At 39.4% G+C, this 27509-nt stretch overlaps 1 protein-coding gene across 9 annotated transcripts in view; it reads right to left on the bottom strand.

Annotated features, from left to right (window-relative positions):
* Positions 1–27509, bottom strand: part of LOC133619663 (protein unc-13 homolog B-like) — a 172137-nt gene that overhangs the window by 5367 nt on the left and 139261 nt on the right. For 2 of the 9 annotated variants that reach the window (XM_072915346.1, XM_072915345.1), the window contains exons 33-45: positions 22599–22649; positions 22489–22521; positions 15298–15324; positions 15084–15149; positions 14718–14732; positions 9828–9916; positions 9616–9762; positions 7552–7675; positions 7428–7481; positions 7287–7364; positions 2333–2480; positions 2131–2187; positions 1–27 (exon numbers count right to left, since the gene is read on the bottom strand). The exon at positions 1–27 is cut by the window's left edge and continues 66 nt beyond it. In XM_072915346.1, coding sequence (XP_072771447.1) covers positions 1–27; positions 2131–2187; positions 2333–2480; positions 7287–7364; positions 7428–7481; positions 7552–7675; positions 9616–9762; positions 9828–9916; positions 14718–14732; positions 15084–15149; positions 15298–15324; positions 22489–22521; positions 22599–22649 — 916 coding nt within the window. The remainder of the gene's footprint in view (positions 28–2130; positions 2188–2332; positions 2481–7286; positions 7365–7427; positions 7482–7551; positions 7676–9615; positions 9763–9827; positions 9917–14717; positions 14733–15083; positions 15150–15297; positions 15325–22488; positions 22522–22598; positions 22650–27509) is intronic. The other 7 variants (XM_061980854.2, XM_061980850.2, XM_072915347.1 and 4 more) reach the window with 6 other exon arrangements.

Raw genomic sequence — 27509 nt, forward strand, 5'->3', positions numbered from 1 at the left:
CGCCGATGGGGTTGGAGACATTTAGACCTGTTTGAATGCATTCAGTACGTCAACGACCTTTCAGAAACGATTGCAACTGCTTTGCAGGAATGAGTAGAAGATGGCTGCATGTTGATGTTTTGTTAGTGGTCGTCTACTAGCGTTGCCAACATCCCTTGAAAAACATCATCGTCAAAGTACGCGTCCTGAAAAGGGACGCACTTCATTTTGTTTTACTGTGAGAAGCAACACTATCGTCATTTATATACAAAACCCAAAACCAGTGAAGTTGGCACGTTGTGTAAATGGTAAATAAAAACAGAATACAATGATTTGCAAAACCTTTTCAACCTATATTCAATTGAATAGACTGCAAAGACAAGATATTTAACGTTCGAACTGGTAAACTTTGTTATTTTTTGCAAATATTAGCTCATTTGGAATTTGATGCCTGCAACATGTTACCAAAAAGCTGGCACAAGTGGCAAAAAAGACTGAGAAATGCTCATCAAACACTTATTTGGAACATCCTACAGGTGAGCAGGGAACAGGTGGGTGCCATGATTGGGTATAAAAAGCAGCTTCCATGAAATGCTCAGTCGTTCACAAACAAGGATGGGGCGAGGGTCACCACTTTGTGAACAAATGCGTGAGCAAACTGTCCAACAGTTTAAGAACATTTCTCAACGAGCTATTGCAAGGAATTTAGGGATTTCGAAATCTACGAGCAGAGAGGGGGGCAAACCTGACACCGCTCCAAGCACCTTTTGTTTGAACTGTTTATGACCCAGTGCAGCTGCTGCATAATGAGACCGCTCCCCCTTAGAGGCAGCTGCAGCTACGTAATCAGGGAATGCCCAAATAAATGGGGAGGCGTGGAAATTTTTCCTCAGAGCGCGGGGTGACAACCTACTCAGTGGCCTAGTGGTTAGTGATAGCCAGTCTGCCCCACAACAAGCGGATAAAGAAAAAGAAGGCGCTTTTTGACTACAGCGTCGGACTACAATGGTGGACTCTCGCAAAGCACTTTGGGTAAACCTTTACCATATATGGAGATAACCGCTGACGTCACGCTTAGGGCGAAAAAAGGAAGTATGAAAAAAGGCAAGATTGTTGTTTACTAAAAAGGGAATTTTCTGTCTTTTCCTCAATATTTTTTACATTGTTAAAATCAATACTACTCAGTGGCCTAGTGGTTAGAGTGTCCGCCCTGAGATCGGTAGGTTGTGAGTTAAAACCCCGGCGGAGTCATACCAAAGACTATAAAAATTGGACCCATTACCTCCCTGCTTGGCACTCAGCATCAAGGGTTGGAATTGGGGGTTAAATCACCAAAAAAATGATTCCCGGGCGCGGCACCGCTGCTGCTCACTGCTCCCCTCACCTCCCAGGTGGTGAACAAGGGGATGGGTCAAATGCAGAGGACACATTTCACCACACCTAGTGTGTGTGTGACAATCATTGGTACTTTAATTGCACAAGGGTGCAGGTCCACGCACTCTCCTCATGAGCTAGTGGTTAGAGTGTCCGCCCTGAGATCGGTCGGTTGTGAGTTCAAACCCCGGCCGCGTCATACCAAAGACTATAAAAATTGGACCCATTACCTCCCTGCTTGACACTCAGCATCAAGGGTTGGAATTGGGGGTTAAATCACCAAAAATAATTGCCGGGCGCGGCCACCGCTGCTGCTCACTGCTCACTGCTCCCCTCACCTCCCAGGGGGTGATCAAGGGTGATGGGTCAAATGCAGAGGACAAATTTCGCCACACCTAGTGTGTGTGTGACAATCATTGGTACTTTAACTTTTTTTAACTAAATTGAATCCTGTCTCTGTTTGATTCCTTGCTTCTTGTCCTGTTTAATAAATAGTTTTTATTTTATTTTTATTTTATTACATTTATTTTAATCTATTCTTTTAGGCATTTTTAACCCCCAAAAATGTTTTAGAACAATTTGTTTCCCATTTATTCTGATGCCTTCATTACATGCGTCTAATTAAACTCAGGTGCAACACACATAAAAAAAAAAGGCAAAACTGACAACTTCTTCATTTTTCAGGGAGTTGGCAACCCTGTAGCGGAACATGGTAACAAAAAGGAACATAGACATGAGGGTGGGTGGTGTCACGGGATCTAAAATGATGGAACCTACCCCTGCTGGGCTGTATTTTTTCATTGGGAGTTAACTTAAAACCTTTTCCATTGTGCACTGGCACACACGCAGCACGGGAGATAAAGAGAAGACAGCAATGACTCGTCAACACATTGCAGCACCAAATGTTACAGTAAGAAATTGACAGCGCCCTCTACTGGTGTTTTTTGGGTAAAGCTCACACCCGGCGGGGCGTACTTACCCTGGGCGTGTTGGCTGGTCACGAAGGTCTTGATGAGCGTGTCGGTGGTCTGGGTGTAGAGGGACAGGGCGTGTCGCAGGGAGGACAGCTCTGCACTCTTCTCCAGGAAAGCCTTCTTCAGACCATTCCCTCCGGCGTGGAAATATTGCTGAAAAAAAATGACAAAATAAAAGAAATAAGTTACATTTATACCTCTCTGAGGGTATAACCACTGAATTGACATTTACAACACTACATCTAAACATAAATACATTCTTCAAATTATATATTAAATTGAAAAACTTTTTTAGCTTTCAAACATTAATATTACAGTTTTGTTCCAATGGAACCCATTTACCGTATTTTTCAGACTATAAGGCGCACTTAAAATTCGGGATGTCTGATAATATCGGCCTGTCGATAAATGCGTTAAAATGTAATATCGGAATTTATCGGTATCATTTTTTTAATTTTATTTTTTATTTTTTTAAATCAACATAAAAAACACAAGATACACTTATAATTAAAGCTGCAAGCAGCATTGGTCGGGCCCGCGTATTTGGCAGGTGCTAGTCCTAACTGTCCCAATACTTTTGTCCAGTGATAGTCATAAGTGTCCCAATACTTTTGTCTACTTTTAGTCTGAAGTGTCCCAAGACTTTTGTCTAGTGTACCTACCTTGTCTGCATTGTGTGGGCACGCTGGTGCTTCCTGCTTTTAAGCAGCCATCTTGAGAAAACAGCAGCGCAGCAGCATCAGCATCAGCGCAGCGGTTATTTGAAGGCTCATAAAATCAAAACCGGAGCAGTTAGAAAAATTATTTCGATAACTTTTATTTGGAAGGGTTCAATCTCTCTCCTGTGTTAGTTTGAAGCTGAAACGACAAACGCGCTCAGAGGAGATAATGTTTGAAGAGAAGTGACCGGTTTATAAAAAAAAAATTTTTGAAGGGGAAATTGCAAACTTCCTGTTGATTTTTGCTGAGGGTTGTCAATCTATGAAATGTAGGCCTAAGTAAGACCTACATAGAGGTTTTTGTTTCATGTCTCTCCGACTTTCCCAGTGGGAGTTACAGGCAGTATTGTCATTTTTTTCTTCCGAGGAGCAGTTTTTTCTGCGTTTTATTAAAAAATTGCGGTAGAGCACAATTTTGAGATTTGGGGTTCGGTTTTTTCATTAGATCACAATTTTAGCCAGTTAATTTATTTATCTTATTTTATAAATTTTTAAAAAAAGTACCTTATCTTCACCATACCTGGTTGTCCAAATTAGGCATAATAATGTGTTAATTCCACGACTGCATATATCGGTATCGGTAATTAAAGAGTTGGACAATATCGGATATCGGCAAAAAGCCATTATCGGACATCCCTACTTAAAATCCATTCATTTTCTCAAAAATCGACAGTGCGCCTTATAACCCGGTGCGCCTAATGTACGGCATAATTCTGGTTGTGCTTACCGACCTCACAGCTATTTTATTTTGTACATGGCGAAATGATAAGTGTGACCAGTAGATGGCAGTCACACATAAAAATATGTGTAGACTGCAATATGAGGCCAGTAAACAACACCAAAACTTTAAAATGTTCCATTGAGAATACAGAACATTACACACGGCACTCAACATTCACTGTAATGATACCAAGTACGGGAGCGTATCTAGTCTACAGGCATGTGATTTTTCCGTCTAAAGTCGGAATTCCGTCTTTTTTAATCTCGGGGGAAGGAAAAAAAATTATCTCCCATTTTTCCGTTTTTTTTTCCGACCCTAAATCAAGATTCGAGACGTAGTTTATATTACGCCGTAGTTGATTGGTCGATATGTTCCTTGTGACCAATCAGGACATCTGTTATGAATGATGACGTTAATAACGTCATCATTCATAATGGTTATTACCGCCATTTTCCATATGTAAAACGATGTCGATTCTCGAGAGAAAGGACGCTTTACGAGTAAAAGAAATTGATAAACATGTCAAAAATAAGTTTCGATGGGACTGGATGGAAAGGGAAATCACTGATACTGTTGGGAAGAAGGAAGTTACGACTTTGTTCGGTGATTTTATTCGGAAAATCGATCGTCCCGGAAAGGTTTTGTGCACGTGGTGTCATGATAATATTGACTATGGATCACGAGGTTTCAAGGCTTTGGAAGTACATGCGAAACGTCAAAAACATATGAAACAACTTGAAGCAAGGAAAACAAACTTTTCACTAGCTGGTACTTTTGGATGTCAACCGAAAGTGAGCAGACCTTACGGACTTCATCCTTTGTTTACATCGACAACTGCCGTAGACATCGAGAGGAAAGATCCACCCAAACAACCCACTTCAGTTGCAGACAGGGTTGTTAATAATGTGGTAAGCTAAAAAATATTTGCTTGCGAAATACGCATGTTTGTTTTAAATATTAACCAATTATTGCTTTGTGAAATATACATGTTTTTTTCTAAAAATAAAAAGCCACGTGAAAATATATTATGAAATTACAGAAATTCAAAGAGTCGCATTATTGATTCCAGTTAACAATTTATTTGAAATAAATTTGCATATAACACTATTTTGTAATATTAAGTTAAGACATTAAGGAAAATACATTGTCATGGACTCTGTCAACGGAAAACTGTGTCTCAAGATCAGAACCTCAAGCAAGAGGTACAGGGATGATCTAGAGCAGATGGAAGTGGAGAGAGAGTCCAAGAGGCAGAAGTTGGCAGTGAAATCCAAAAAAGAAGCTACAAAAGCAGAGACCAAAAGGAAAATGCAGACTTCTCAGAAATTTGCAAGGAAAGCTCATGTTAGGGCTCTCCGAGAAAGCTAATGTTTGAAGTGAACTGAAGTAATGTGGTAATACTGTAAATAAACTGTAGATAATAACACTGATCAATGTGACACCTGTGGATGTGAAATGAACACAAGATGTAAATATTAGTGACTAAATACTGTTGGGACTGAACCATATACAGTGATTCATTAGGATAATTGGGTTATGTATGTTCTATTAATGATGTTTTCATGTCTTTAAACACTCAAATATTTTCTTCAAATGGTGCTGTCTTTGTTCATTTTAGCATGTTAAATTGGTGAAAAACCAGGAGCTTCGGGGGGCATCGCCCCCCTTGTCCCCCCTGGACCTGGCTGGGGGCCTTCGTCCCCCAGACCCCCGGAAATTTTTTCAGTCTTTTTCATTGTGGTCAAATCACATGCCTGAGTCTATACTACTATGATTATATCTATATTTTTTGGCATCACAACATCTTCTTTCAAATCTATATTATGTTCATAAACTCAGGAAATATGTCCCTGGACACATGAGGACTTTGAATATGACCAATGTATGATCCTGTAACTACTTGGTATCGGATCGATACCCAAATTTGTGGTATCATCCAAAACTAATGTAAAGTATCCAAACAACAGAAGAATAAGTGATTATTACATTTTAACAGAAGTGTAGATAGAACATGTTGAAAGAGAAAATAAGCAGATGTTAACAGTAAATGAACAAGTAGATTAATAATCATTTTTTTACAGCTTGTCCCTCATAATTTTGACAAAATAATAGAATGATAAATGACACAATATGTTACTGCATACGTCAGCAGCTAAATTAGGAGCCTTTGTTTGTTTACTTACTAATAAAAGACAAGTTGTCTAGTATGTTCACTATTTTATTTAAAGACAAACTTGCAATAATAAACATATTTTTAATGTACCCTAAGATTATTTTGTTAAAATAAAGCCAATAATGCTATTTTTTGTGGTCCCCCTTATTTAGAAAAGCACCGAAAAGTATCGAAATACATTTTGATACCGGTACTAAAATATTGGTATCGGGACAACATTACTTCACAGGTGTGCCTTTATCAGGGTTGATTAGTGGAATTTCTTGCTTTATCAACAGGGTTGGGACCATTGGCGTTGTTAGGCCTATTTTAGGGGGGCTCAAGCCCCCCTAAAATATTCTTTAGCCCCCTTAAATAATTTGTTTTTTTTGGGTTTTTTTACAAATACATGCCGACATAGTCATTATAAAGTGGCCCGAATATGAGTAATAAATAATGAATAAATAATCATATAACCTGTTATTATTCACTCAGTTTCCCCTCACTTCGTAGCGTAAGGTAGAGAGCCCCTTTAGTGCGTCGGTATCCAATTCATTCCACTTGTTCATATAGAAAATGCCCACATCACTCAAATTCCAGTCCGCATTTTCTCTGCGACCTTGCTTGCGGTCCTGCAGGTGTACGAAGCACATTATCTTCCTTTACAATGAGTGAAGCTGCACGAAACCTTGTGTGTGCATTTGTAAATAATTTAGTGTTTAAGTTTTGTGTTTCTTGTAGAATCTATATAAAGTAATGTACATTAGCCTATTGTTAATGAAAAAAACATCATTAAATATATTTGTTTTATTGTATTGTTACATTAATAGCTGTTGTATTATTATAGGATGGCTTGTTAAACAGGGAGGAAAAACCAAGACATTTAATATAAAATGTAAAATGAAAAAATACATAAAAAGAAAAAAAATGGTTAAAAGCCATCGTCCTACATTTCATTTCGTCCCGTGCATTTTTAAAAAATAATAATAATAACAATGAATAATTTCTAAGTCTTTGTTTGCCGTTTGTGAAGTTTTGTGCTTGCGCGTAACGTTCGCTCGCATCCTGTGCATCTCCTGGGGGCTAAGCCCCCCCTGTCCTTAATAGCTAGTGACGCCCCTGGTTGGGACCATCAGTTGTGTTGTGAATGAGAAGGTGTGTCCAAACTATTGGCCTATACTGTATGTTGACGTCGACGTATGTGGTCACTATTTCGTAATAAGAACAACCTGGTGGACCACGACGGGATGCGCTCGCCGACACATGAAAATTCGGACCGATTGGTTCACATTGGTCAGTTAACAATCAAGTTCTCCCATGCATGCTAGTGGTTGATGGACAGTTGATAAGAGACTTCTGATGCTGACCTTGATGGTGTCCAGCGCCACGTCCATGACAGCACACTGCCTCGGAGACAAGCTCTTTGCCTCCCCTGCCATGTGATCCTACGGAGAGACCATTTCAAACGATTTGTCTCCAGAAAGTCACCATATTGGCCTTCGTCATACCTTTAGTTTGGAGAGTTGACCTAGTTCTTTGGCAGCTGAGAGTATCTGTGCCCCCTGAACGGAAAACAACTATTATTTTTTAATCAAAATAAGCCAGAAACAAAGCGACAAAGGTTTGACTTACAAAGGTGTCGTTGCCCTGAGGCAGGACTATGGTCTTCTCCAAGTTGGTCATCACGATCCTCCACAGCTCCTTCAGCACACGCTTTAAGACGGTCTTCTCGCATATGGTAGCAAACAGCGTCAACCTGCACGATAGAGGACATGCCGGGAGTGTTGTTGTCTTTCATTCTTGTTGACGGAGGCCAATGCACTTGGACGAATAGAACAGACAAGCCATTGTAATGTCTGCTCGCGGAAAAACAAAAAATCCTAATCTACGATTTGACTCCCTTGAATGGCCTTGACGCTCCAACAACAGGAGCAGGCCGTTCTGAAAACACCCCAGAGGACACCTCAATGATGGACGCTTTTGACCACCCTTCCTTCTCAACGACACCTGAGTCGAACTTTTGCTTGCAGGCAGAACGGCCCCAGGCCTATGAACATGAACACTACATCAACACACCCAAGACCAATGTTCCCTCTAATTTTTCATGTGTGTGAGCAAACGCAAAAACTGAGCATTCAGTGGAGCCCATGTGAGCAACATCAGACGTGCACACTGTGGCTACACCAGCAGCACACCTGTCCCAAACCTGACTAAATAACAAGTTCAATCTCCATCCATCCATCCATCCATTTTCTACCGCTTGTCCCTTTTGAGGTCGCGGGGGGGTGCTGGAGCCTATCTCAGCTGCATTCGGGCGGAAGGCGGGGTACACCCTGGACAAGTCCCCACCTCATCGCAGGGCCAACACAGATAGACAGACAACATTCTCTTATTATTATAATCAAATGACAGCAGTCATTTCCATGAAGTTATTTTCTAATTTAAGTGTTTAGGCCCACTTACAATGACAATAACAAAAAATATAGTTTTTCATGAACTGTGTACTTGTATTGTTTGTCTGGGTGGAGGTCCTGCTTTGGAAATAGTTTGTACCCCTTTCAGACATTGCATTTAGTTCCCATTAAAACATTCACATGTTGCACAATGAGATGTAAGCAGGGGATCATGTGTACATTCCTGCAACTTCCTGTTTGTAAGAAATATATTTTTATTAGTATTTATTTAATATACTAACAGCATTTCACGATTAATATTTATAAATTAAGATTCCTAATAAATGACACTAGAATAAGCACACATTTGATTGGTAAATCATAGTGTAAGGACCTTGAATGACACTATGTGTGGTGTTGGAGTTGTCCGACTTTTTGTGTGGCTGTAAACGCATCACTGGCTAAGTGCCATATGTGCATGGGTTGGCGCAAGTGAGAAAGAGCGAGCGGCTGCTGTTGATATAACAAAGTTGCTTTTGGTCTGGTTTGTACTGCAGAAAATGACCAGTTTTGCTCGATATCATTTTTTTTACTAATGTTTTGGTGATGTGTTTATGGCCGACAATAAAGAGTTTTGCTCAGTAAAGTGATCGATGGAATTCATGTCCTCAAAGCGTCTCGACAGACGTTACAATATTTGAACAATGATGACGAAAACGGTTTTCTCTGTCGTGTCCGTGTCGTGTCGAAAATTGTTATGCGCTTATTTTTTTATTTGATTTTGTGCGTGGCATAGATTTGCCGTGCGCAGAGGACGCTTGAGCAGTGCACAATTGCACAGGCGCGCACCTTAAAGGGAACATTTCCCAAGACAATGGGCATATACACACACACACCCCCTCCCCCACCCCATGCCTTCACCACCGCTTGATTCCTTTTCGGGGTGATGGACGGCTGGCAGCGCTTCATAGCAGCAGTCGACCTCCCGGGTCCCAACTCCCCCCACCCTTTGTTGCGAGTTGTCGTGATTAAATGTAACATGTTTATGTGTGCATGGCATGGAGGTTTTTTCCCACTCCAGACTAAGCCCCCTTAGGAGCCCAGTCTAGATTGTATTTTTTTACTCATCTTCTTCCCCAGCGTTTTACCTTTTTCCCCACCTTTGGCGACCTATCAGCGTTCCTGTTCTGTAACCCTGTACACTGTTTGTTTGTCTAATCCTGAACGGGTTTGTGCTGAAAACATAGTTTCCTTGTACTTGTTGCAATGACAATAAAGACCTATCCTATCCTATCCTACTTACTTTCCGTCCAGAAAGTCCATGAGCGGCCGTAGCATGTTGTCAGAGTCGGCATCCACCTGGTTCTTGGTGTTAGCATTCAGCGGCCCTTTGATCTGGTAGAGCAGAGACGCCATCTGCCGCATGCAGTCATTGATGCGGGTCTGGAAGCTGAGAGTTGGCAGGGGGAGTTAGAAATGTGGAGTGTGGAACCAACCGTGGGTCGGTCAGTCTACCTGTTGCCAAATGTACCGCTGAGCTCATCCAGCACGCTGTTGAGTTTCACCTGCAGGTTACTCAGCAGGTCACTGGCCTCAGTGTCCATCTACACAAAGACAAGAAGAAGACAGGAGAGAAATGACATTTTTATATGAACTTGCATACGTTTTCTCATTCAATAACACAAGCAAAAGAGAATATACAAGCAACTTTGAGTAGACTCTGTCCTGCAATGCAGAGATCCACCGATATCATACTTGCCAACCTTGAGACCTTTGAATTCGGGAGATTGAGGTGTGGGGGCGGGGTTGAGGGGTGCGGGGTTGGGGGGTGCGGGGTTTGGTGGTAGCGTATATTGTAGCCCGGAAGAGTTAGGGATGCAAGGGATTCTGGGTATTTGTTCTGTTGTGTTTATGTTGTGTTACGGTGCGGATGTTCTCCCGAAATGTGTTTGTCATTCTTGTTTGGTGTGGGTTCACAGTGTGGCGCATATTTGTAACAGTGTTAAAGTTGTTTATACGGCCACCTCTCAGTGTGACCTGTATTGCTGTCGACCAAGTATGTCTTGCAGTCAATTTCGTATGAATGCAGAAGCCGCATACAACATGTGACTTGGCCGACACGCTGTTTGTATGGTGAAAAAGCGGACGCGTCGACAGGTTGTCCGGGTGAAAATCGGGAGAAATTCGGGAGAATGGTTGCCCCGGGAGATTTTCGGGAGGGGCACTGAAATTCGGGAGTCTCCCGGAAAAATCGGGAGGGTTGGCAAGTATGACCGATATGGTATTTTCATGATAGTAGTCACAAGGCCAATAACCAAAATTTGGAGTTAATACTCATTTGCAGTAAAATTGAGCTAAACATGAATAGTATATGTCAGGGTTCCCCGAACTTTTTGACTCGGGGGCCGCATTGGGTTAAAAAAATTTGGCCGGGGGCCGCGCTGTATATATATGTATATGTACAGTCACGATCAAAAATGTACATACACTTGTAAAGAACAATGTCATGGCTGTCTTGAGTTTCCAATCATTTCTACAACTCTTATTTTTTTGTGATAGAGTGATTGGTCACGAAAACATTCATGAAGTTTGGTTCTTTTATGAATTTATTATGGGTCTACTGAAAATGTGAGCAAATGTGCTGGGTCAAAAGTATACATACAGCAATGTTCATATTTGCTTACATGTCCCTTGGCAAGTTTCACTGCAATAAGGCGCTTTTGGTAGCCATCCACAAGCTTCTGCTTGAATTTTTGACCACTCCTCTTGACAAAATTGGTGCAGTTCAGGTAAATGTGTTGGTTTTCTGACATGGACTTGTTTCTTCAGCATTGTCCACATGTTTAAGTCAGGACTTTGGGAAGGCCATTCTAAAACCTTCATTCTAGCCTGATTTAGCCATTCCTTTGATGGGGTAAGAGTGTGGATATGTTAAGATACAGTAGGGCAGTGTTTTTCAACCTTTTTTGAGCCAAGGCACATTTTTTGCGTTGAAAAAATGTGGAGGCACACCACCAGCAGAAATCAGTAAAAAACTCAGTTGACAGTAAAAAGTCGTCGTCGCAATTGTTGGATATGACTTTAAACCATAACCAAGCATGCATCACTATAGCTCTTGTCTCAAAGTAGGTGTACTGTTACCACCTGTCACATCACACCGTGACTTATTTGGACTTTATTGCGGTTTTCCTGTCTGTAGTGTTTTAGTTCTTGTTTTGCGCTCCTATTTTGGTGGCTTTTTCTCTTTTTTTTGGTATTTTCCTGTAGCAGTTTCAGGTCTTCCTTTGAGCAATATTTCACGTATCTACTTTGTTTTTAGCAATTAAGAAGATTTCAGTTGTTTTTATCCTTCTTTGTGGGGACATTGTTGATTGTCATGTCATGTTCGGATGTACTTTGCGGACGCAGTCTTTGCTCCACAGTAAGTCTTTGCTGTCGTCCAGCATTCTTTTTTGTTTACTTTGCAGCCAGTTCAGTTTTAGTCTCGTTCTGCATAGCCTTCCCTAAGCTTCAATGCCTTTTCTTAGGGGCACTCACCTTTTGTTTATTTTTGGTTTAAGCATTAGATACCTTTTTACCTCCACACTGCCTCTCGCTGTTTCCGACATCTACAAAGCAATTAGCTACGTGCTGCCACCTACTGATATGGAAGAGTATTACACGGTTACTCTGCCGAGCTCTAGACAGCACCGACACTCAACAACAACACATCATTTGCAGACTATAATTACCGGTTCGTCAAAAATATTTTTAACCCCAATAGGTGAAATTAGATAATCTCACACGGTACACCACGCTGTATCTCACGGCACACTAGTGTACCGCGGCACAGTGGTTGAAAATCACTGCAGTTGGGGATTGTCACATTTTTTACTTGACTGTAAATTGCCCATCATATAAACACTATTGACTATTAAAGACTCTGACACAACCAACCCCCACACTATGGGGTTGGTTGTCACAATGTTCTGTTTGAAAGTCATTGTGTACAAAAACAGAAGACAAATACGGCAGCGCTGATTATTTCCAATTTAACGTAAAAAAACCAGAAAAAGCCCTCACTACAAGTTCAGCTGTCTTACTCTAGAGAAGACTATGTACAGTCGGGGCTCGTCTAAAGTTTGCTGCTGATCACATGGACAAAGATAAGACCTTCTGGAGGAAAGTTCTGTGGTCAGATGAAACAAAAAATTAGCTGTTTGGCCACCAGCACCAGTTCCATTGGCAGCAAAACAGGCCCAGAGCATAATACTACCACCACCATGCTTGACGGTAGGTTTGGTGTTCCTAGGATTAAAGGCCTCACCTTTTCTCCTCCAAACATATTGCTGGGTATTGTGGCCAAACAGCTTAATTTTTGTTTCATTTCACATCACATGGACAAAGATAAAACCTTCTGGAGGAAAGTTCTGTGGTCAGATGAAACAAAAGATAGTGATTGGAGCACATATGGATAGATAGTACTTCTTCAGGAGAGTTCCCTCAGGAAAATTAAAACTATATTTTTTTGTCACAAAACTAGGGATGTCCGATAATGGCTTTTTGCCGATATCCGATATTCCAATATTGTCCAACTGTTTAATTACCGATACCGATATCGATATCAACCGATATATACAGTCGTGGAATTAACACATTATTATGCCTAATTTGGACAACCAGGTATGGTGAAGATAAGGTACTTTTTAGAAAAAATTAATAGAATAAGATAAATAAATTAAAAACATTTTCTTGAATAAAAAAGAAAGTAAAACAATATAAAAACAGTTACATAGAAACTAGTAATTAATGAAAATGAGTAAAATTAACTGTTAAAGGTTAGTACTATTAGTGGACCAATCATGTGTGCTTACGGACTGTATCCCTTGCAGAATGTATTGATATATATTGATATATAATGTAGGAACCAGAATATTAATAACAGAAGACAAATACGGCAGCGCTGATTATTTCCAATTTAACGTAAAAAAACACAAAAAGCCCTCACTACAAGTTCAGCTGTCTTACTCTAGAGAAGACTATGTACAGTCGTGGCTCGTCTAAAGTTTGCTGCTGATCACATGGACAAAGATAAGACCTTCTGGAGGAAAGTTCTGTGGTCAGATGAAACAAAAAATCAGCTGTTTGGCCACCAGCAGCAGTTACATTGGCAGCAAAACAGGCCCTGAGCATAATACTACCACCACCATGCTTGACGGTAGGTTTGGTGTTCCTGGGATTAAAGGCCTCACCTTTTCTCCTCCAAACATATTGCTGGGTATTGTGGCCAAACAGCTTAATTTTAGTTTCATCTGACATCACATGGACAAAGATAAAACCTTCTGGAGGAAAGTTCTGTGGTCAGATGAAACAAAAGATAGTGATCGGAGCACATATGGATAGATAGTACTTCTTCAGGAGAGTTCTCTCAGGAAAATTAAAACTATATTTTTTTTGTCACAAAAAACACAAAACTAGGGATGTCCGATAATGGCTTTTTGCCGATATCCGATATTCCAATATTGTCCAACTGTTTAATTACCGATACCGATATCGATATCAACAGATATATACAGTCGTGGAATTAACACATTAATATCCCTAATTTGGACAACCAGGTATGGTGAAGATAAGGTACTTTTTAAAAAAATTAATAAAATAAGATAAATAAATAAACATTTTCTTGAATAAAAAAGAAAGTAAAACAATATAAAAACAGTTACATAGAAACTAGTAATTAATGAAAATGAGTAAAATTAACTGTTAAAGGTTAGTACTATTAGTGGACCAATCATGTGTGCTTACGGACTGTATCCCTTGCAGACTGTATTGATATATATTGATATATAATGTAGGAACCAGAATATTAATAACAGAAGACAAATACGGCAGCGCTGATTATTTCCAATTTAACGTAAAAAAACACAAAAAGCCCTCACTATAAGTTCAGCTGTCTTACTCTAGAGAAGACTATGTACAGTCATGGCTCGTCTAACGTTTGCTGCTGATCACATGGACAAAGATAAGACCTTCTGGAGGAAAGTTCTGTGGTCAGATGAAACAAAAATGTAGCTGTTTGGCCACCAGCACCAGTTCCATTGGCAGCAAAACAGGCCCAGAGCATAATACTACCACCACCATGCTTGACAGTAGGAATGGTGTTCCGGGGATAAAAGGCCTGACATTTTCTCCTCCAAACATATTTGTTTCTTCAGTATTGTACACACGTTTAAGTCAGGACTTTGGGAAGGCCATTCTAAAACCTTTAATTCTAGCCTGATTTAGCCATTCCTTTACCACTTTTGACGTGTGTTTGGGGTCATCGTCCTGTTGGAACACCCAACAGGACATAGAAATAAAATACTGAGGAAAGAATAGTCATATTAGAACATATGTACAGTATTTATAAATAATACTGACACCCACCTTCTCCCTGTCAGTCTATTGCGAAAATATTTGAGGGGAAAAAACACAAATTAAAAAAACATAGTTTTTAAAATGAAGAACAGGTTTTAGGAAAGGCCGTGGAAATGACTGATGATGATACAAACAATGTTGTATGAGAGAAAAGTATTGATGTATTGATTATGACTGAGATGTGTCAGTGGGATACAGATTACAGTTGCACTATTCAACCCTCAAGTTAGAAAAAGACTAGTGATCAGTTGTGTTTACTGACTTGAATTGTTTTGTTGGTTTTTTTGCAAACAAAATGCTCGTTTGTACACTTTGCAGGGGCTTAAGTGCAACTGTGGGGAGGGAGCGAGTCAGTGGAACAAACAGTTAACAAACCTCAACCTGAATTTTGTCCCCGTCCTCCCTTATTTCCTCTTCCTCATCCTCCTCACTCTCCTCAAACTTCAATACAAAGATCGCATAAAAAAAACATGGTTTGAGTCTCATCTCCAACACCACAATGTGAGAATAGTTGAACTCGAGACTATAATGTGAGTAAATGCAGCCATGTGTCATAAACATGTTTGCATTTACTGTTGCATGAACTTGCCTGGCGTGCCAGCATTGCACTGTTGCACTATGGGGGAACAAAGCAAAACATGACATCACATACAAAAAGAATAAAAATGTGGTCAAATCTCGGTTTTCGTATGAGCCAGTTTTCGTTCAGTCAAACATTTCCATGCACTGCAAAAACTGAAATCTAAGTAAGATTAAATATCTCAAATAAGGGTGATATTTGCTTATTTTCTGTCTGATAAGATAATTCTTCTCACTAAGCATATTTTATGTTAGAGTGTTTTACTTGTTTTAAGTGTTTTGGTCCTAAATGATCTCAGTAAGATATTACAGCTTGTTGCTGAGATTTGATGACCTATATTGAGTAAAACATGCTTGAAACTAGAATATCAACTGTTGCAAAGCTGTGTCATCAACACTCACAAGTATAAAACTGTTTTTTTTAAAGTAATAATTTCTTATTTCAAGCATGAAAAAAAAAAATCATGACTTTGACACAATTGTGTCTCATAATTTAAAAAAAATCATGACTTTGACACAATTGTGTCTCATAATTAAAACAGATGACAGCCAAATGGACTTTGCTGTTTTATTTTCAATTTTTTTTAGATGAAAATAGCACTTTAGATCCATTTCAGTCTGGATACAAAGCTTTGCACAGTACTGAATCTGCACTTTTAAAGGTTTTTAATGATTTGCTTTTAATGTCTTTAATGGCAGCTCTGCCATTTTAGTGCTTTTAGATCAGGGGTGCTCACACTTTTTCTGCAGGCGAGCTACTTTTCAAAAGTCGTGTGGATCTACCTCATTCATATATATAATTTATATTTACTTATTTTTGAAACATGTTTTTGTTAACAAGTTAAAAGGTGTTTAATGATAATACAAGCATGTTTAAAACATATAGTTAATATTGTTAATAAGTTAAAGGTGTTTAAAGATAATGCAAGCATGTTTAACACATATAGTTAATGTTGTTAATAAATTTAAGGTCCATCCATCCATCCATCTTCTTCCGCTTATCCGAGGTCGGGTCGCGGGGGCAGCAGCCTAAGCAGGGAAGCCCAGACTTCCCTCTCCCCAGCCACTTCGTCCAGCTCCTCCCGGGGGATCCCGAGGCGTTCCCAGGCCAGCCGGGAGACATAGTCTTCCCAACGTGTCCTGGGTCTTCCCCGTGGCCTCCTACCGGTCGGACGTGCCCTAAACACCTCCCGAGGGAGGCGATCGGGTGGCATCCTGACCAGATGCCCAAACCACCTCATCTGGCTCCTCTCGATGTGGAGGAGCAACGGCTTTACTTTGAGCTCCCCCCGGATGGCAGAGCTTCTCACCCTATCTCTAAGGGAGAGCCCCGCCACCCGGCGGAGGAAACTCATTTTGGCCGCTTGTACCCGTGATCTTGTCCTTTCGGTCATAACCCAAAGCTCATGACCATAGGTGAGGATGGGAACGTAGAGCGACCGGTAAATTGAGAGCTTTGCCTTCCGGCTCAGCTCCTTCTTCACCACAACGGATCGATACAGCGTCCGCATTACTGAAGACGCCGCACCGATCCGCCTGTCGATCTCACGATCCACTCTTCCCTCACTCGTGAACAAGACTCCGAGGTACTTGAACTCCTCCACTTGGGGCAGGGTCTCCTCCCCAACCCGAAGATGGCATTCCACCCTTTTCCGGGCGAGAACCATGGACTCGGACTTGGAGGTGCTGATTCTCATCCCAGTCGCTTCACACTCGGCTGCGAACCGATCCAGCGAGAGCTGGAGATCCTGGCCAGATGAAGCCATCAGGACCACATCATCTGCAAAAAGCAGAGACCTAATCCTGTAGCCACCAAACCAGATCCCCTCAACGCCTTGACTGCGCCTAGAAATTCTGTCCATAAAAGTTATGAACAGAACCGGTGACAAAGGGCAGCCTTGGCGGAGTCCAACCCTCACTGGAAACGTGTCCGACTTACTGCCGGCAATGCGGACCAAGCTCTGACACTGATCATACAGGGAGCGGACCGCCAAAATCAGACAGTCCGATACCCCATACTCTCTGAGCACTCCCCACAGGACTTCCCGAGGGACACGGTCGAATGCCTTCTCCAAGTCCACAAAACACATGTAGACTGGTTGGGCAAACTCCCATGCACCCTCAAGGACCCTGCCGAGAGTATAGAGCTGGTCCACAGTTCCACGACCAGGACGAAAACCACACTGTTCCTCCTGAATCCGAGGTTCGACTATCCGGCGTAGATTTAAGGTGTTTAATGATAATACAAGCATGTTTAACACATATAGTTAATATTGTTAACAAGTTAAAGGTGTTTAAAGATAATACAAGCATGTTTAACGCATATAGATTCCTTTCTTTCATGAAGACAAGAATATAAGTTGGTGTATTACCTGATTCTGATGACTTGCATTGATAGGAATCAGACAGTGGTGCTGATAAGGTCCGCATTTTCGAATGGAGGAGAAAAAAAGTCCTCCTTTCTGTCCAATACCACATGAAAGTGGTTGGTTTTTGGCATCTTATTTATCCAGCTTCCGTACTCCTTTGTATACACTTTACAAGAAATACATTGTCGGCAAACTCCGTAGCTTGCTAGCTTGTGCACGCCAGCTTTCTGAGACTCTTATTTTGGTAGCGCAAGCAGGATGAAGCAGAGCTTTTATTGTGCAACTGTGCAGTCGGTCTTTGGAGTTTTGACGACAGGTACGGCGCCAGAGTCTGTTGAAATAAAGTGTTTCTCGCCTTCCAGTCGGTAATTTTAATGAGCTGGCAGCAGCCAGCGTCATCTCAGAAGACCCTCGGGTGCCGTGAATGTCAATCAAGTGACGAAAGTGACGTCATAGTGAAGATTTATGATCGCTCATTTTTAGGACTATTTTTTTAATGCCTGGCTGGTGATCGACTGACACACCCTCCACGATCGACCGGTAGCTCGCGAACGACGTAATGAGCACCCCTGTTTTAGATCTTACAGCTGCCTTTGACACAGTCCACCACACAATTCTTTTAGATCGCCTGAGAGACTGTGTGGGTGTCAGGGGGACTGCATTAGAGTGGTTCAGATCCTACCTGTCAGAAAGGTCCTTCTCTGTCAGGCTGGGGGACGCCACTTCTTCTTCTTCTTCTGCTCCGCTTTACTGTGGTGTCCCCCAGGGATCTATTCTAGGCCCCATACTGTTCGCTCTATATCTCCTCCCGCTTGGAGAGATTTTTAAGAGGCATGGAGTGTCTTATCACTTTTACGCAGACGACTGCCAAATTTATATGCCGATTTCAAAAGGCCACGGCCCCCTGACACCCCTTCTCAACTGTCTATGCGACGTCAAGGCTTGGTTAGCCCAGAATTTTTTAATAATAAATGAGGGAAAAACGGAAATTTTAGTTTTTGGTCCGGCCCTCACTGACTTGGGACCATTGCAAAATGATGTGAGTCCCAAAGTCACCAGCCTTGGCGTCACTATAGACAGCGATTTTAAACTTGACAAACAAGTCAATGGCGTTTTAAAATCGTGTTTTTATCATCTTCGTCTTTTAGCAAAGGTACACCGTTTTTATCTTTTAACCTTTTTGAACAAGTCGTGCATGCTTTTATTTCAAGTGGCCTGGACTACTGCAATGCACTTTATGCTGGCATTAGCCAAAAAGCTCTCTCCCGGTTGCAGTTAGTCCGACTTTTAACAGGGGCCAGGAAATGCCAGCATATAACCCCAATTCTTGAGACTTTGCACTGGCTCCCTGTTCATCTTAGAATTGATTTTAAAACCTTTTTAAAGCTTTACATGGACTGACACCTCATTATATGTCGGACCTCATCCAAACTTACAACCCTGCGCGCGCTCTGAGGTCCGAGAGCTAGCTCCAGCTCGTGGTGCCCAAGACCAGACTTAAAACCAGGGGAGACAGGGCCTTCCCTGTGGTCGGCCCTAAGCTCTGGAACACTCTGCCCCTCCACGTTTGAACTGCTCCCACAGTGGAGTGTTTTAAGTCTTGTCTTAAGACCCACTTTTATTCTCTGGCTTTTAACACTACGTGAGTTGTGTGGTCCTCTGTTGTCCTCTGTGTTTTTAAAATTTCGATTTCTATTTACTGTTTTAATTGGTTTTAATCGTTTTTAATCATATTTATTTTATATTGTTTTTTATTGTGTTTAATATTGTTGTGCAGCACTTTGGAAACATTTTGTTGTTTAAATGTGCTATATAAATAAAGTGGATTGGATTGGATTGAAACAATAGAAAATACGTACTCATATAGTAGTGCACTTGTTATTAGTGAGAATATACTTATTTTAAGGTATTTTTGGGTTCATTGAGGTTAGCTAATTTTACTTGTTTCGGAAAGTCTTGACAAGCCAAATTTTCTTGTTCTATTGGCAGATAATTTTGCTTAGTTCAAATAAAATACCCCTCATTTTTGTATTTTTTTCCCCTTGTTTTTGAACACTGACTTTTTGCAGTGTGGTTCCTTGCATTTCTCAAATGGCTTATTTTAAGTTGAAAAAAACATGCATATTTAAGCACATTTCACTTGAAAAATGTATGTCTTCACAAAGGTAAATGTGATGTTATCATATTCATTGGTCATGTACAAAACCCAAAACCAGTGAAGTTGGCACGTTGTGTAAATGGTAAATAAAAACAGAATACAATGATTTGCAAATCCTTTTCAACTTATATTCAATTGAATAGACTGCAAAGACCAAATACTTAACGTTCCAACTGGAAGACTTTGTTATTTTTTGCAAATATTAGCTCATTTGGAATTGGATGCCTGCAACATGTTTCAAAAAAGCTGGCACAAGTGGCAAAAAAGACCTGAGAAAGTTGAGGAATGCTCATCAAACACTTATTTGGAACATCCCACAGGTGAACAGGCTAATTGGGAACAGGTGGGTGCCATGATTGGGTATAAAAGCAGCTTCCGTGAAATGCTCAGTCATTCACAAACAAACTTTGTCAACAAATGCGTGAGCAAATTGTTTAAGAACATCATTTCTCAACCAGCTATTGCAAGGAATTTAGGGATTTCACCATCTACGGTCCGTAATATCATCAAAAGGTTCAGAGAATCTGGAGAAATCACTGCACCTAAGCGGCACTGCATCAACAAGCGACATCAGTGTGTAAAGGATATCACCACATGGGCTCAGTAACACTTCAGAAAACCACTGTCAGTAACTACAGTTGGTCGCTACATCTGTAAATGCAAGTTAAAACTCTACCATGCAAAGCGAAAGCCATTTATCAACAACACCCAGAAACGCCGCCGGCTTCGCTGGGCCCGAGCTCATTTAAGATGGACTGATGCAAAGTGGAAAAGTGTTCTGTGGTCTGACGAGTCCACATTTCAAATTGTTTTTGGAAACTGTGGACGTCGTGTCCTTTGGAACAAAGAGGAAAAGAACCATCCTGTCAGAGTTTGTTGGTGACGAACCCCAAGATGCAGAGATGACGGCAGTCATTGAGCGAGAAAACATGATTTAATGTTCATAAAATAAAGGAAAAAACACAAACCAGGAACTAGGAACAGGAAACAGGATGCCAGGAAAACAGGAACTGGTAGACGAGGAACAAAAAGACAGCAAGCTACAAACATCTACTACACTGGCATCGACAAGTAGGAATGACAAGTAGTAGTGACATCGACAATGACAATAATCCAGCCCTGACTGGAGGGGAAGGCAGGTTTAAATAGCAGCTGGCTGATTGACACCAGGTGTGGCCAGGTGCCAATCAGCCACAGCTGAGGGGACACAGCACTCAGGGAGACAAACAGGAAACAGAACCAAAACAAGAGCGCTGACAGGAAATACTACACACACAGGAAAAACTAAAACACAACCAAACTGTCAGGGGCAAGCCTGACAGATCCGGATTGTTATAGGCGCAAAGTTGAAAAGCCAGCATCTGTGATGGTATGGGGGTGTATTAGTGCCCAAGACATGGGTAACTTACACATCTGTGAAGGCACCATTAATGCTGAAAGGTACATACAGGTTTTGGAGCAACATATGTTGCCATCCAAGCAATGTCTTTTTCATGGACGCCCCTGCTTATTTCAGCAAAACAATGCCAAGCCCTATTCTCCTATTGACCCGTCTCCGCTCGGGATGGTGTCCTGCTGGCCCCACTATGGACTGGACTCTTACTATTATGTTGGATCCACTATGGACTGGACTCTCACAATATTATGTCAGACCCACTCGACATCCATTGCTTTCGGTCTCCCCTAGAGGGGGGGGTTACCCACATATGCGGTCCTCTCCAAGGTTTCTCATAGTCATTCACATCGACGTCCCACTGGGGTGAGTTTTTCCTTGCCCTTATGTGGGCTTTGTACCGAGGATGTCGTTGTGGCTTGTGCAGCCCTTTGAGACACTTGTGATTTAGGGCTATATAAATAAACATTGATTGATTGATTGATTGATTCTGCACGTGTTACAACAGCGTGGCTTCATAGTAAAAGAGTGCGGATACTAGACTGGCCTGCCTGTAGTCCAGACCTGTCTCCCATTGAAAATGTGTGGCGCATTATGAAGCCTAAAATATCACAACGGAGACCCCCCGTTGAACAACTTAAGCTGTACATCAAGCAAGAATGGGAAAGAATTCCACCTGAGAAGCTTAAAAAATGTGTCTCCTCAGTTCCCTAACGTTTACTGAGTGTTGTTAAAAGGAAAGGCCATGTAACACAGTGGTAAAAATGCCCCTGTGCCAACTTTTTTGCAATGTGTTGCTGCCATTAAATTCTAAGTTAATGATTATTTGCAACAAAAAAAAATATGTTTCTCAGTTCGAACATTAAGTATCTTGTCTTTGCAGTCTATTCAATTGAATAGAAGTTGAAAAGGATTTGCAAATCATTGTATTCTGTTTTTATTTACCAGTGTCAACTTCACTGGTTTTGTAGGTAAATCCCATCATTACCTACCTCGTACTAGCAGCTTTTCACTATTTAGACGCACAATTAAGGGAAAGGAAAGACGTGTGTTCTTGTCTCTCATGAGGGTTGTGAATTTTGAAATTTTCCCCTTTAAACATTCGCTGCCACCACAGTACAATAGAGGATTACATCTAGTGACTAGTAGTACTACACAAAGGTTCACTATGCTATTAAGCTAAAGACGAGGTGGCTTGGATAATAATACGACTGGTCTAAATGTGCTACAGTCAAGGTTCACCACCACTACAAGTATACTTCTACAACCCACAGTACCAACCAGACTCTCTGCCTCCTCATTCCCCGTAGTCACCTGCTCTCCAAGCCAGACACAACATGAACACAGTCGTCATTAAAGGGTTAATTACACCTGTTGTGATGAAAACCTACCTCCTCCTCTTCTTCTGCTTCCTCCTCTTTCTCGGCCACCGACTCATCTCGCTTTGAAATGCCAACACACTTATTTCAACTACGCTCAGTCAGGACAAAAGTGACGACTAAATGCACCGACAACAACTACCAGCTCTAAAGTGATGTCATTATTGCCAATATCTTCTAGTCCACAGGTGTCAAACTCAAGGCCCGGGGGCCAGATGTGGCCCGCCACTTCATTTTATTTGGCCCTTGAAAGCCTGGAAATAATAAGTATCAATAAAGTACTGTAACGTTTCTTACTAAATGTATTTTTTCTTTCTATTATGGGAAAAAAAAAAAAAAAAGTACTCCACGTAATTGCAAATTATGTTAACTTAAATATGGGCTAATTATGCAAAAATATATTATCAAACATTCAAACCATTTTTTAAATAGATAAATACTAATAATAATGATTTCAAAGCAAGTTATCCATCAAATTGTGCAATGTAAAAGTAGCAATAAATTTCATGGTAAAATTGACTGGTTTTTACAGTATTTTTCCTCTAAATGAAAAAAACAGTACTTTTTTTTTTACTGTAATAAACTGTGGAGACGTTTTGGCATTTACAGTAATACACCGAAAAATCTAAAGGTAGTGTGGAGAATGCATATATGTTTAAGAGTTCGTTCTTTATTCATAGTCATGTTTGGAGCAGCTAGTATACTTGTTAATTGTTCGGAGTATAAGTCGCACCGGCCGAAAATGCATAATAATAAGAAAAAAAAACAAATATAAGTCGCACTGGAGTATAAGTCGCATTTTTTGGGGAAATTTATTTGATAAAAGCCAACACCAAGAATAGACATTTGAAAGGCGATTTAAAATAAATAAAGAATAGTGAACAACAGGCTGAATAAGTGTACGTTATATGAGGCATAAATAACCAACTGGTATGTTAACGTAACATATTATGGTTAAAGTCATTCAAATAACTATAACATATAAAACATAAGTCGCTCCTGAGTATAAGTCACACCCCCGGCCAAACTATGAAAAAAACTGCGACTTATAGTTCGAAAAATACGATACTAGTATTCCATGTATACTCTGTATACCAGTTTCTCTTTGTCTGCAGAGGTCTGTGTAGTGTTTTAGGCATTGGAATGTGAGAAGGATGCATCCCCCTCCTTATCTTATCAGCGCTGGGGAAGGGGGACGCATTCCTTTCTGGGGGGACTGCTTTCCTTTTCAAGAAGTAGTTTCTCTCGTTTGAATGTTGGACCAATTCGAGAAGCCGGTATAAATGTATTGGTCTGGGCTGGTCTCCTGAAGCATTAGTAAAACTTGATAATATTCCTATTCTGTCTTGATGGTCCTTCTTACTCTGCATATATGTCATCTGAAAGAATTTGGGATTGACCAGTGACTTTAATTCCCTGAGAGGGAATACTGGGCAGACGCAACAGTAGCAATGGCAAAATTGTGGAATTTTATGTGTTTTTTTCATAGCATTTTTCTCTAAATGAAAAAAACAGTACTTTTTTTACTGTAATAAACTGTGGTGCCGTTTTGGCATTTACAGTAATACACCAAAAAATCTAAAGGTAGCAATAGATTTCATGGTAAAGTTGTGACATTTACTGTGTTTTTTTACAGCATTTTTCTCTAAAAGGAAAAAACTACTTTTTTACTGTAATAAACTGTGGTGGCGTATTGGCATTTACAGTAACACACTGAAAAATCTAAAGGTAGCAATAGATTACATGGTAAAATTGTGGAATTTACAGTTGTACACCGAAAAATCTAAAGGTAGCAATTTACTGTGTTTTTTTACAGCATTTTTCTCTAAATGAAAAAAAAAACAGTACTTTTTTACTGTAATAAACTGTGGTGCCGTTTTGGCATTTACAGTAATACACCAAAAAAATCTAAAGGTAGCAATAGATTTCATGGTAAAGTTGTGGAATTTACAGTTGTACACCGAAAAATCTAAAGGTAACAATTTACTGTGTTTTTTTACAGCATTTTTCCTCTAAATGAAAAAAACAGTACTTTTTTTTACTGTAATAAACTGTGGTGCCGTTTTGGCATTTACAGTAATACACCGAAAAATCTAAAGGTAGCAATAGATTTTCATGGTAAAGTTTTGACATTTACTGTGTTTTTTTTACAGCATTTTTCTCTAAATGAAAAAAAAAACAGTACTTTTTTACTGTAATGAACTGTGGTGCCGTTTTGGCATATACAGTAATACACCGAAAAATCTAAAGGTAGCAATAGATTTCATGGTAAAGTTGTGACATTTACTGTGTTTTTTTACAGCATTTTTCTCTAAATGAAAAAAAAAAAACAGTACTTTTTTACTGTAATGAACTGTGGTGCCGTTTTGGCATTTACAGTAATACACCAAAAAAATCTAAAGGTAGCAATAGATTACATGGTAAAGTTGTGGAATTTACAGTTGTACACCGAAAAATCTAAAGGTAACAATTTACTGTGTTTTTTTACAGCATTTTTCCTCTAAATGAAAAAAACAGTACTTTTTTTTACTGTAATAAACTGTGGTGCCGTTTTGGCATTTACAGTAATACACCGAAAAATCTAAAGGTAGCAATAGATTTTCATGGTAAAGTTTTGACATTTACTGTGTTTTTTTTACAGCATTTTTCTCTAAATGAAAAAAAAAACAGTACTTTTTTACTGTAATGAACTGTGGTGCCGTTTTGGCATATACAGTAATACACCGAAAAATCTAAAGGTAGCAATAGATTTCATGGTAAAGTTGTGACATTTACTGTGTTTTTTTACAGCATTTTTCTCTAAATGAAAAAAAAAAAACAGTACTTTTTTACTGTAATGAACTGTGGTGCCGTTTTGGCATTTACAGTAATACACCAAAAAAATCTAAAGGTAGCAATAGATTACATGGTAAAGTTGTGGAATTTACAGTTGTACACCGAAAAATCTAAAGGTAACAATTTACTGTGTTTTTTTACAGCATTTTTCCTCTAAATGAAAAAAACAGTACTTTTTTTTACTGTAATAAACTGTGGTGCCGTTTTGGCATTTACAGTAATACACCGAAAAATCTAAAGGTAGCAATAGATTTTCATGGTAAAGTTTTGACATTTACTGTGTTTTTTTTACAGCATTTTTCTCTAAATGAAAAAAAAAACAGTACTTTTTTACTGTAATGAACTGTGGTGCCGTTTTGGCATATACAGTAATACACCGAAAAATCTAAAGGTAGCAATAGATTTCATGGTAAAGTTGTGACATTTACTGTGTTTTTTTACAGCATTTTTCTCTAAATGAAAAAAAAAAAACAGTACTTTTTTACTGTAATGAACTGTGGTGCCGTTTTGGCATTTACAGTAATACACCAAAAAAATCTAAAGGTAGCAATAGATTTCATGGTAAAGTTGTGGAATTTACAGTTGTACACCGAAAAATCTAAAGGTAACAATTTACTGTGTTTTTTTACAGCATTTTTCCTCTAAATGAAAAAAACAGTACTTTTTTTTACTGTAATAAACTGTGGTGCCGTTTTGGCATTTACAGTAATACACCGAAAAATCTAAAGGTAGCAATAGATTTTCATGGTAAAGTTTTGACATTTACTGTGTTTTTTTTACAGCATTTTTCTCTAAATGAAAAAAAAAACAGTACTTTTTTACTGTAATGAACTGTGGTGCCGTTTTGGCATATACAGTAATACACCGAAAAATCTAAAGGTAGCAATAGATTTCATGGTAAAGTTGTGACATTTACTGTGTTTTTTTACAGCATTTTTCTCTAAATGAAAAAAAAAAACTGTACTTTTTTACTGTAATGAACTGTGGTGCCGTTTTGGCATTTACAGCAATACACCGAAAAATCAAAAGGTAGCAATAGATTTTCATGGTAAAGTTGTGACATTTACTGTGTTTTTTTTACAGCATTTTTCTCTAAATGAAAAAAAAAAAAACAGTACTTTTTTACTGTAATGAACTGTGGTGCCGTTTTAGTATTTACAGTAATACACCGAAAAATCTAAAGGTAGCAATAGATTTCATGGTAAAGTTGTGTTTTTTTACAGCATTTTTCTCTGAATGAAAAAAACAGTACTTTTTTACTGTAATAAACTGTAGTGGCGTATTGGCATTTACAGTAATACACCGAAAAATCTAAAGGTAGCAATAGATTACATGGTAAAATTGTGGAATTTACAGTTGTACACCGAAAAATCTAAAGTAGCAATTTACTGTGTTTTTTTACAGCATTTTTCCTCTAAATGAAAAAAACTACTTTTTTTTACTGCAATAAACTGTGGTGCCGTTTTGGCATTTACAGTAATACACGGAAAAATCTAAAGGTAGCAATAGATTTCATGGTAAAATTGTGGAATTTACAGTTATACACCGAAAAATCTAAAGGTAGCAATAGATTTTCATGGTAAAGTTTTGACATTTACTGTGTTTTTTTACAGCATTTTTCTCTAAATGAAAAAAAAAACAGTACTTTTTTACTGTAATGAACTGTGGTGCCATTTTGGCATTTACAGTAATACACCGAAAAATCTAAAGGTAGCAATAAATTTCATGGAAAAGTTGTGGAATTTACAGTTATACACCGAAAAATCTAAAGGTAGCAATAGATTTCATAGTAAAATTGTGGAATTTACTGTGTTTTTTTTACAGCATTTTACTCTGAATGAAAAAAACAGTACTTTTTTACTGTAATAAACTGTGGTGTCGTTTTGGCATTTACAGTAATACACCGAAAAACCTAAAGGTAGCAATAGATTTAATGGTAAAATTTACTGGTTTTTACAGCATTTTTCCTCTAAATGAAAAAAACAGTACTTTTTTTTACTGTAATGGACTGTGGTGCCGTTTTGGCATTTACAGTAATACACCAAAAAATCTAAAGATAGCAATAGATTTCATGATAAAATTGTGACA

Source organism: Nerophis lumbriciformis, linkage group LG20 (genome assembly GCF_033978685.3).
Source record: "Nerophis lumbriciformis linkage group LG20, RoL_Nlum_v2.1, whole genome shotgun sequence".
In the NCBI taxonomy this organism is placed as follows: domain Eukaryota; kingdom Metazoa; phylum Chordata; class Actinopteri; order Syngnathiformes; family Syngnathidae; genus Nerophis; species Nerophis lumbriciformis.